At 42.3% G+C, this 12,059-nt stretch overlaps 1 protein-coding gene across 1 annotated transcript in view; it reads right to left on the reverse strand.

The window, feature by feature from the left end:
- NOX4 (NADPH oxidase 4) overlaps window positions 1-12,059 on the reverse strand; it is a 124,073-nt gene that overhangs the window by 83,744 nt on the left and 28,270 nt on the right. The window contains exon 8 of the mRNA XM_063304741.1: window positions 10,222-10,302. Coding sequence (XP_063160811.1) covers window positions 10,222-10,302 — 81 coding nt within the window. The remainder of the gene's footprint in view (window positions 1-10,221; window positions 10,303-12,059) is intronic.

Genomic DNA, 12,059 nt, shown 5'->3' on the forward strand with positions numbered 1-12,059 from the left:
CACAAACGTATCTCTGATTCATTCTCACCATTGGGATGTCCTTCCAGGGATGGGGACACGCTCTTGGTGACAACCTGCAGCGTTGCCAACTAACAGAGTATTCCTTTTCTATGGATTTATTGACAAACAGCTACTTAAAACCTTCCAATAGAAGAGAATGTCTGTAGCTCCAGTTTGAACTGTGGGGTCCTTGGTGCTCTCTAAACCTGGTGGTTTGCTTGCAGACATTTCATTACCCAACTAGGTAACATCACCAGTGTTAGTCAAAACACGCGTTAGGCAGCGTACCCTTTTCTCACTGCCATCAAATTCTATACATTCATGGAGCACGGAAAAGGCACACTTAGCCTTAAAGGAAAAGAGTGACTGACAATTATATAGCAATGCCATGTTATTATAAGATGAGGACAATTTTCTTCCAGGCAGAAGGACACATAGAGCCAATGAGGGTGGGCTGAGACCTCTGCTCCCAACATGGATGGTGTCAGGAAAAAGAGAGCGGAGCCAGGACCAAACTTCATTGAATTGGAAGATAATCCAAGTTAAATCAATAAAATACTGTTCACATCACTTTTCTTCACAGGTCCTCTTTTCTCCACCAAGGGTTACAATTCCAGAAGCTACATCCAAAATATCTGGAGGCCATGTATGGATGTTGTACATATTATAATTTTATTTATTGTTTTGACCACCAGTCATAATTGTACATATTATAAGACACAGAGACTGGGTTCACACAACATGCTAAACCAAGTCAGTTAAAAACCAAGCATATGCATTTATACCTGCTCAGCTTGGTTAGTGTTTTTTATTTATTTATTTGTGTGTGTGTGTCTGTCTGTCTGTCTTAGCATATGGTCTGAACCATGAGCTCTGGAACAGTTCACTGTTCAATGTATTAGGTGAATCCAGAAAATGGGTCAAGTAATCAGGTTAAATGTGTTGTGGGAATGCAGCCAGAAACCAGCTGCAACCGAATGTTCTTAAACTGTAACGATTTTGCTCCCTCCCTCCCACACACCCATATGCCCAATTTAAATCTAATTATATTCAGGAGTCAAGTTATGAAATATGCTGAGCCGTCTCCCCACAAATACAGATGCAAAGAACGCTGTTTCTTTATGAGTTCCCCTCTGCAAAATCCAAACAACGCAACCCCACACATTTTCGCTTCCATAATGATTTCCGTGGGACTCCATTTTGAAAAATTGTTCTTGCTCACTGAGAAAAAAAAAAACAGGACGAGGGAAATAAATTCATTTTCTCATCCTGTTGCTTGGATTCTAGAGTTCAGTTGAAAGCCCCTGACTGGGCAACTTGCAGACTGTTACAGAAGATAAAACCAGAAGGAAACGAACAGAGGAGAAATTAATGGCCTTGTGTCTCTTCCTTGTAATTGGGTAGAGTGCTGCACTTGTTTTTAATTACCTTTATTTACAACTGTCCCCTCCTGCACAACCGAAGCCCTTGCTTTAATGATTCAGAACCTCCCCCTCTTAAAAAAACAAACGGTAGATAAGATAGGCGGCAAACACAAACCATTCTACTCATTTTTATGGCAACGCAGGAGCCATGGTAAGATCCACATGGAATACTGGGCTTCAAAAAAACCAGAAAGGAGGCAAAATGCTGTACTTCACTGAAACAAAAGGGGCCAATTCCGGCCTTTGCAGCAATAATAATTCTAGGAACCATGCTGCTCTGCTGGCTTTGGGCATGCCTTTTTATTAAAAGAAAGGAACCCACGCTTCAAAACCGCAGTCGGAAATCAAAGAGGGAAGGGAAGTGCAAGGGAAAAAGCTGGTTCTGTCCCAAAATATGTATGAATCGTTTAAAATGGGGGAGAGGCGGAGCGAGGGATAAAACTCCCCCTTTCTTTCGGCTTTTCTCCCCCCTCCGAAAGTCTTCCAGCCAATCACCTATGCTGCAGAGACCACGAAGCACTGCTGCAGGAACGCTGCTCTACCCATTCAATCTTGTTCTCCTTCAAAGGCGGTGGAATTCTATGCCGCAGTGAATATCACTAATGTTAGTTTGCCTGCCTCTGCATTAACTCATTGCAGGCAGCAATATCAGCCCCTTCCCCTTTCCAAAAACAGAAAACCCACTCCCTTCAGCAAACACTGACCCAATGTTTGGCTTTGTTTTTACGGGGGGTAGGTGTGTGTGTGTGTCTCAGACATTGTTTGTTCTCACCTCCTTGTTTCCATACTTTTCGCCCTGGGGTTCATTTAACACACCTACTTGGAAAAACTCCCTATAGGATTCCATTCAGGGGGCATCTAGGATGCCGTTGCGGTCGGAGCATCCCAGCAAACCAGCTGAGTTGGCAGAACGATCCAAATTAAGAATGAGCAGTGAAGGCAAAGGGCAGGGCCAGTGGGGGCAAAGACAGTGGAACGAAAGCAATTCTACCAAAGCAGTCACGGATGTTGGTAAGGATCAAGAGCAAACTCAGCAAACTGTTTAGGTTCCGTCGTCATAAAATTCAGACTGCCACATCCCAGGCTTCTAGGTTCAAGCTGTTTTGAAACAATAAGCACCAAAGAAGACTTGACTGTAATAAACAGAATGCAATGAAGCTGAAGATCTTTATGGGTAGTCCTTGCTTAACAACCAAAATTCACTTGCGATTGCTAACTGAAGAGGTCATTAAGTGAATCCAACCCAATTTTACGACCTTTTTTTGTGGCAGCATTAAGCAAATCATGGTGGTTGTTAAGCAAATCACACAGTTCCCCATTGATTTTGCTTTCCAGAAGCCAGCCGGAAAGGTCAAAAATGGCAATCACGTAACCCTGGGACGCTGCAACGGTCATAAATGCGAACAGGTTGCCAAGTGCCCAAATCGTGATCACATGATCACAAGGGGACTCTGCGACAGTTATAAGTGTGAGAACCAGTTGTAAGTCGCTTTTTCCATCACTGTTGTAAGTCCAAACTGTCACTAAATGAATGGCTGTTAAGTGAGGACTACCTGTACTTCTATAAATAGGGGTGCGGGGATATCTCAGCTACCTAAGGTTTGGAGAAACAATCAGATGCACCCCTCTTTCTCTTCCACAGTCTTGACAGACACTGCCTCTCCACAAAGTATCAAATAGAAATTTTCCTCCTGAAATCCAAATAGAAAGCCTCCTTTTCTGTCTCTGCCTGAGTCACTGATCTGTGTTGCCTTCAATTTCAGATTTCAATTTCACTGTCTGGTCAGGAGGCCCACTCCATTAACTGGTTCATGCAGAAATTTTTACCCCAAAGAAGATTTGGGGGAGATACTTTTAAAAAAAGCTGAAGGGTACCTGGAGACTAGTAGATGGCAATAACGGACTTTCAGATTTGGGTTAAAGATCAGGAGAGGCTTGGTAGCATAAGCTACTTTCTAGGGGAAATGGCATGTACTGTAAGTTAAGATAGATGTTTTCACGTTGGAATTATTTAAGGAGAGGCTTGAGAATCCCCAGACACTGATGTGGTAATTATATTCCACTTCAGTGCCTTTGTGAGAGAGGAGTTGGGATTAAATAATTTTCAGTTCTGCAATGCTTTATCTTCTTTTTGAATGGCTGGTCCTTATATCTATACAAGCCCTCTTTACATATAAAAAATGATGACTTGTAAATGGGGGCTGGTGTTTCCCTCCTAACTACTCCATCCCCAATCTCTCTTTCTACAGAAGAAAGGTATGAAGGCCAACTGTTTCCCTTTAGGAAGCCAACTTTCATAAGGTTCTAGATTAGGGCTAGAAAGAGACATTTCCTTGCATTTCTTCTTTCTGCCACTTCTCATACAATTTGATGACAAATAATTTGTTTCAGAAACTTCTTACAAAGGAGAGAATTTTGGGGAAAGGGTTGTGGATGGAGTGGGATGTTCTTGCACTTACTCAGTTACAAGATGGCTAAAGGGGGTGAGAGATACCTTACAAGCACACTTATCTCTCCAATTCTCTACAGTGTCTTGATGTCCCCCAACATCAAGATGGAATTCCTCCCATGTTATGTTTTCAGGAGGCATGTTCCTGTCACTAAAAAGGAGGAGTCCCGGCCTTGAGACATGGTTGTAGAATTTCTAGTTTCCAGATAAATTATTTAGCTAGTTTCTCTAGCAAGAAAAAATTAGGAGAGAATTCAGAAAAAAACATTAATATGTAGCTCTGTTCTTCAGTGTGAAGGTACTTTGATGGAGTTCAGTTGAACTAGTTGGCTAAGGCTGTGAACACTTCAAAAAGTGCCTTGGCTCTTGAACAAGTGTGAGCAGACCACTTCTCGGCTATTAATGAAAGAGGCCATGTCATTTTTCAGGCTGCCACTTAGGCCTGAAAAGATATTGCTGCTTTAAGAATCACTTTAATGTGTTAACTCGTTTAAAGCCACTGCATCATCTTCAGGCTCAGGCAGAAGCCTAAAAACATGGGTGATTAATTATCATCAGAGAGGTTCTATGCTTGGATAAAGGTTGAACGAATGAAAACATTTTGAAGCATACGGAGCCTTAATGATTACAGTTTCTTTAACTCCTCCCCCATCAATACAAGAAAGCTAAAGATGAAAGCTAAAGCAGAGAGCCAGTTTGGTGCAGTGGTTAAGACACCAGGTTAGAAACTGGGAAACCGTGAGTTCTAGTCCTGCCTTAGGTATGAAAGCCAGCTGGGTGACCTTGGGCCAGTCACTCCCTCTCGGCAAGCCACTTCTGAAAATGTTGCCAAGAAAACTGTAGGGACTTTTTCCTTCAGTCACCAGGAATCAACACTGACTCAAAGACACCACACATGCACACACACTCACACACACACACACGAGATGGAGCAGGGGACCCAATCCCTTCTGTGCAGACTTGACCGTTTTAGGACCTGAAGAGGACTACATTTGGAAAAGAGAGGGTGTTCGTTTAAGGCACATTCTCCTGAGAGAGAGGCATTACAGCAGATCTTTTTATCACTGTCCAGAATCTTTGCCAATGCACACAATCCATTATTGCAAAGTTAGAAATTCTCAAAGTGCTTAATAGCAATGGTGCTCCATCATTCACTTCCATCACTTGACCTGTCTCAAGAGATGGTACTTAAAAAAGAATGGGTAGCTATGTTTCATACAGAGTTGAAATATCTTCCCCAATGTCATGGGCCCATTTAGAAACCCCAAAGTGGAATGGGGATATCAGTGTTTTGGGTTAGTGAAGGGAGGATTCTGAGGAGTGGATAATAAACTTTCCATTTTGTTTTCTCCAGAATGCCCATTGGAGCAATGTATGAAGGAAGGTAGACTTGGCCTTGGGAACGAAGGAATGAGCAAAACATTAAGTTGTGGGGGGGAGGAGGAGTTTCAAAAAAGATTACTTAGTCCTAGGACTAAGGACACGTCAAAAAAGGAACATGTCAGAAAGAACTCACGAGCTTGTGTTTTAGTTCCAACAATTCTAGACTAGATTAAAACCAACCAAAGTATAAGTACAGTGATGGCAGAGGTAGCAGTCATCTTCGGGCATCCAGGGACAAGGGTCCCACTAGCCACCCCCAATTGTGTGAGATAAACTACCTAATCTTGACTGCAGAACTTTGAATGATTTTCAGAGGGCAGCAAAACAATTTTTCCATATCTCTTTTCTCCCATGTATATGGTCAGACAGCCCAGCCATGGCAAGGCCCCATTATGAGCCTGTGCAGAAGGAATGATAGAGTCAGAATGGGCCATGACTCCACTGCTGCTGTGACTTCTTCCTCTGCTACCTCTTGCTCCACAGTCACCACTAACCAGATAGGAGAAGTTTAGTGGTTGAGGAAGAGAGGGAAGAGATCAACTGGACAATTGAGGAGATGAGGGGACACCTTTATGGGTGTAATCATGTGATCCTTCTCACTTTCTCCCTCCTGCCATCAACTGCTACACCCTGGTAAGGCTCAGCACATCTTAGAGGAAACATCTGAGACCTCTACTTTCACCAATGAAGCCAACGTAGATGAAGTCTTAGGAATGGCCTTGCTCATCTGCTCATGGAAACCAGTCCTGTGGTGCCTTGCTGGTGGTCAGTGTAAGTGAAAATGCCATACAGGATATACACTGTATAAAAAAATAGAGGAATTTCTAGCCCCTCCAAGAGGGGGTGGTGGTGGAAATGACACAGTGAAATATCTGTATCTCTCTGCTCTCAGAGCTTAAGGTAAGGTGGACTGTATGTACCATTCTGATAGAGCTTCTGGATATTCTTTCCTGCAGCCACTGAGTACCAGGACCTGAATAGCTCCTAAAGCTAATGCATTGAATACAGTCATCTAAAGTGAGAAGGTCCTGGTAGAGGGTTTGAACCCCATGGAATAACATCTGGCTACCTACATCTAAGGAGTCCCAATAAGGATGAAACTGTCTATATGGTGCCTCCCTGGTACTCAATGTAACTGAAAACACTACCACCGTCTATGCTTTTTTTCTAGGCAGAACCAAGTGGCAAACTAGGCAGAACAAACAAAATCCTGGCAAGGCAAAGAGGACAAGGGAATTAAGACCAGCTAAGACATCTACCCATCCACCCCAATTCCTCTCTCCCTGATTGAAAGTGTGAATTTTGAGCTTGGCCACCTTAGCTATAATTGGCTGAATTGGGGAAAGGAACCAGTGCAGAGTTATTCATTAGTCGCTCATTGCTTTCTTTCATTTTTAAAACTTGAAACCATCAAGGGCAAGAGGTAAGACCATTACAGATTACATTCTAGCTTTGGAAAATCAGAGGATGATGCTTGTTGAAATGTTGAAAGAGGCTGGAACATATAAGCTAGATAAAGAGGCCAAAGGGTATGTCCAGAGGCAGAATACGAAGTGCAAATCAAGTCAGTGAAAAGCCAGTTTTAGATCAGGTGTCTGTAGCAAAGCTCTATATATTGGGTGTAAAAGGAAAGAAAAATAAGCAACATTGTGCATGCAGCATAAATGATGCAATTTTCCATATGCTTGTTGGTTAAGTGGGAGCAAAGAGATTGAGAGATAAGATGAGTACTAATGCCCCATCCTCTGGCAATCTGGCTCTTTGTTTTGGAAATGTCAAAAAAGGCTACTCAAACATTTTGTCTTTACAATGATTTTCTAGCCCTCATAGCAACTAGAGAAATTTGAGAAAAAATATGTCCCTTCCCTACCTGGGTATCAAGCCACTAATTTTTGAAAAGCACCCATCAGCCTTTGAACAAAAAGAGATAGGAGGCACTTATGAAAAGGGTGATGGGTACACCTGATTGTCCTTGTGTGGGCTAGTCGCCAAATGGAGTCAGTTCTAGTTAGTACTTGGAAGAGGGACCGCTAACAAATCCTAGGTTGTAGGTTTGACTGGGAAGTCAAAAACCACCAAAGAAGAAAGCAATGACAAGCCAAGAACTGCATGGACCATTAAGTTACCAGGAGTTGGGCTCAAATTGTGGAAACTCATGTTCCAATGGAAACAAGTCCAATGCTTAAAAGCCACTCCATTGTGCACTGAAGTGGCTTCTTTTCCTTGCTCAGCTGACCTCCTCTTGAACCTTCTCCAGGTAACTGGTCATCTACAGCTTTTAGATGGCCTTACCCCCATCTTTATAGGAAAGATGACACCCTGGTCAGAAAGGAAGAATAGGCAGGAAAAAAATTATACACAGAGAGAAAACTTCATGTGCAATGCCTCTCTTTCCAGTTTTGTCAACCTAGGGTTGCCAACTTCATCTGAAATTAATCCTGGAGATTTCCCCATCTCCCACCATAAATGTGCGCATGTGAGATAAATGCATGTGTATACACATGTACATATACTGTATGTAGACGGGGCCCTTGATATTCACAGGAATTCCCTTTCAGACAACACTGGAGCATTAGGAGTCCACAAATAATCGGGGCATGAAAAAACATATTTTACACATGTGCAAAAAACTCTCCAGAATTTTCAGCATGTTCAACATATACCAAAATGGACTCAAACCTGTAGATGTGTGAGGTCACATATGTATTTCCAAATTGTGGATAGGTGCAACTGCAGATAATGAGACTGCAAATAATAAGGGCTGCCAGGCTGTGTGTACGTACGTGTGCTTGCCTGAAATTGTACTACAAAGAAAGAGCAGGGCTAGAAAAAAAATTGAATTAATAACTGGCAATTAAAATTAATTGCCTGTAAAAGAAGGTGCCCCATTTTGAAAATTAATTGATTCCCCATCTGCATTTACTAACCACTCTCCCTCCCTTATACACACACAAACTCTCTTCTCCCACACAAGAAACACCCAAGTATTCCACCTTTCGGCAGAAAATGCAAAAATAGTGAGAGAGAAAAAGGGTGGAGGTTGGAAGAGACTGGAAAGAGGAAGAGAAGGGAGGAACAAAACTTCATGGAAATAAAGCAAGGGTAAGAGGCAATTGGGCAGAAAAGAGAATGGAAGGGAGAGAATCTGTATTTAGAGGTTACAAAGGTTACAAATCTCCAGGCAAACAGCCCCTTCCCAAGCAAGAGCTGGTCTTCAAAGGTGCCCACTCTTTGCAGCAAGATATCTACAACCACTTCCCCTCCTGTTCTTTCCTTTGTATCCAATAATTTCTTCTCTTCTTATCAGACAACCCTTTCCCAATTCACTGATCATTATTTGGATGGAAAACTTTGCTTTCCTATCAGATGAATAAGTAGGCTTCCATGTCCTGACTGCCCCCTTATACCATAAAACGAGGTAGCAAGAAATCTTATGTGACTTTCAGGCATGTATAAAATCCTGCCATTTAGAGATGGAGAAGGCACAGAAACGATAGTATGAGACTTACAATATAGTTAACACAGTTAAAAAAGAAAACAACTCTTTCCCCCTACTCCTAAAAAAAAAAAACAAGTCCAGAAAAGAACAAAATATTGTTCTTGCCCACGTGCATATCATGGCCTAGCCCATTTTGGGCTATAACCAACCATATCAACATCTTGTTCCTTACAAGGCAGCAATAAATTATGTGGGTAGCTGCAAAGGCACATTTTAATTCAGGATTAGTTGTGTCCTTTACATTTAAACACATCCACGCTGTTCAGGATAAGGTATGCAGACATGTGCTAGAAGGATCAAATACTTCATTCACCAATGAATAGCCATAATGTTCAGACTGAGACTAATTACATTTAATCAGTTGTAATAAGAGAGATTCTAAATGCCAAGATGCTCTATCCTTATCCTTCAAATCCTGCCCCCGCCCCGCCAAAATGTGTCTGAAGCTGGCTTTCAACTCAGGTTTAATAAACCAACCATTTTTAACCAAAACTTTTTTTATAGGCAGCTAGTTCAGAATCTCACACTCTCAACTCTGTTGTGAGAGTTGGACCATAAGGAAGGCTGAGCGCCGGAGAATTGATGCTTTCAAACTCTGGTGCTGGAGAAGACTCTTGAGAGTCCCTTGGACTGCAAGGAGGTCAAATCAGTCAATCCTACAGGAAATCAACCCTGACTGTTCACTGCAAGGACAGATACTGAAGCAAAGGCAGAGGATAAGATGGTTAGAGAGCATCACCGATGCAATGAACATGAATTTGAGTAAACTCCCGGGAGACAGTGGAGGACAGGAAGGCCTGGCGTGCTATGGTCCCTGGGGTCACGAAGGGTCAGACACGGCTTAACGACTGAAAAACAACAAAAACTGGGTCCACAAAAACTAAGCTGTATTTGCAGAGACAGATGCATGGGCCAGCTTCATACAACATGCCTAAGAGTTAACAAAACTTGGTGACTGGGTTCACATAATAAGCTTTCCCCCCTAAAATGAACTCTATAATAGCTTTAAAGCTGATAGACTGGTTCACACAAAATGTCAAGACAATGGCTATGCTCTGATATCACGTTGGATCCCTAACTACCCAATGTCACCATAGCTTAATATATTGTACAAACCTGGCTGTGATCTTGCTCCAAATCCTAGCACAGATAGCTCTTGGAATCCAAGAAACTGACTTCCTAATTTTAAATTATGATCCTCACTCTGATCCCAGATCGTAACAACTTGCACATTTTTGAAACCTCCAGAATCAGCATTTCCCAAGCTGGCATGACATAAGTCTTTCCCGGCCAGCAAGCTGTATAGGAATTCTGGAAGTTGTCACCCTCTGGAAGCATGCTAGATGATTGTTCTAGAATGGCATTCTTCTTGAACTGTAGTTTTGCCAAACCTGCATTGACATCACAAGATCTTCATATGACACAGTTGTTATGACTGTGTTCCATCAACTGAGGTAAACACTTACCTAGAAACATGCAGTATCAGCAGCAAGTAGAAGACAAAAAAGAGATTGTGGGTATACCAAAATATGTCATAATCTGAAACCCTGCAAAGAACGAAGTACAGATAAATACAGGGCAACCAAAGAGTTTTGCATTGTTCTGTGGTCAGTGCTGAGTAGGCCAACATTTGATTATTCAAATCTGGGCTTATTTCAGAGTTTCTTTTCTTTTTCTTTTTAAAAGAAAGGCTTTTTAAAGAAAATACACATTTGTTTACTCCCAGAGTATTTGTGCAAAAGAGCTTTTCAAAAAGATGGAGGGCAGGGAAAAGAGAAAGAAAAGGAAGATACAGTATGACAGTACTTTTCAAATACTTAATTGGATGTTAACACAGAAACATGTCAAGGCCTGTCCTCTATCATTCAAGAGTGCAGGACAGAGAATAATGGATTTAAGTTACAGGAAGGCAGATACCAATTGAATGTTAGAAAACATTCCTTAGCAGTAAGAGCAGTTTGACAAGGCAATCAATTACCCCTTCACTGAATGTGTTCAAGTAGAGTTTGGAAAGCTATATTTTGGGAATAGTTTAACTTTGGATTCCTGCACTGAGCAAGTGATTGGACTTGATAGCTTCAATGACCCCTTCCAACTGTATGATTTGGTGATCAACATTTGCACCCATGCTTCTTACACACTACTCTTGCAAGTTCCTCACACAGGCCTGGGTATATGCAAGCTTCATTCACCCAACTTTTCCCTGTCTTAATCATGGAGGAGGATAATGAAGCTCAGTTCGTTACAGAATTGAGTCCCTATGCATGCAGACCATATCTGGGTCATTCATCTCAAACACAGAGAGCAAGTTTGGTCTAGTGGTTAATGTGCTGGGCTAGAAACCAGGAGTCTGTGAGTTCTAGTCCCACCTTAGGCATGAAAGCCAGCTGGGTGACCTTGGGCCAGTCACTTTCTCTCAGCCCAACTTGGTGCAATGCAGACTAGACTCCTCGTGGTGCACCCTGGGCAACGTGACTTGTCACGGCTAAATAGTCTACACATCTGGCTGCTGGACCTCACAAGGATTTCCCGGCAAGAAAAAAGAAGCAGCATGAACACCGAACTGCTATGCCATACAATTAAAAAAATATCTCAGGTACAATGGGGAGGAGCATACATTCCCTCTCTTAATCCAGGAAGAGGAAATCTCTGGCCCACAGGCCTAATCTGGCCCATCAAGCTTCCCCATCTGGCCCTGTCTCTTCAGTGAGATCCTCTTAGGTAAGTGGCAACCATACTTGGAGGCACTCAATCTACAAAACTCTCAAATGTGACTTCCTTGGCCAAATCCTGTCTCCTTCCTTATCCCAGCACTGACAGCTTTGGACTATTAAAGAAGTGATAGGGAGACATAGCTCCTTGTTTCCTCTTGCACATACAAACCAATCATGTCAAGGGCTAAACTTTTTGAGATGTCTTCTCCTCCTCCAAATCCCATTCCCTGAGTGCAACAGATGGATATTCCATCTGGCTCCTAGACAAGTTCCAATGCCCTGTCCCTGCCCTATATCATGACCATTGAATAGGGGAGGACTATCCTTGGAAGCTTCTGATAGTTTTCCAAAATTATTTCAAACAGGGGTTAGTGAATTAGCTGTGACATGACTCGAAGGTTTACTGTATGTTGCTTTTGGTCATTAAGGGGATCCAGTTCAAAATTGTTTCTATTGAAGAGCACGAGAATCACGATCTGACACACTTAAGCAACAAAGTAGTTGCTTCACTTTCATCAGCAATTTCAATCCAGAGAAAGGGGAACTTTGCATAGGCACATGCATGCAGAAAAGCCCCTTTACATTGTAGT

The sequence above is a fragment of the Candoia aspera genome, chromosome 5, assembly GCF_035149785.1.
Source record: "Candoia aspera isolate rCanAsp1 chromosome 5, rCanAsp1.hap2, whole genome shotgun sequence".
NCBI classification, from domain to species: domain Eukaryota; kingdom Metazoa; phylum Chordata; class Lepidosauria; order Squamata; family Boidae; genus Candoia; species Candoia aspera.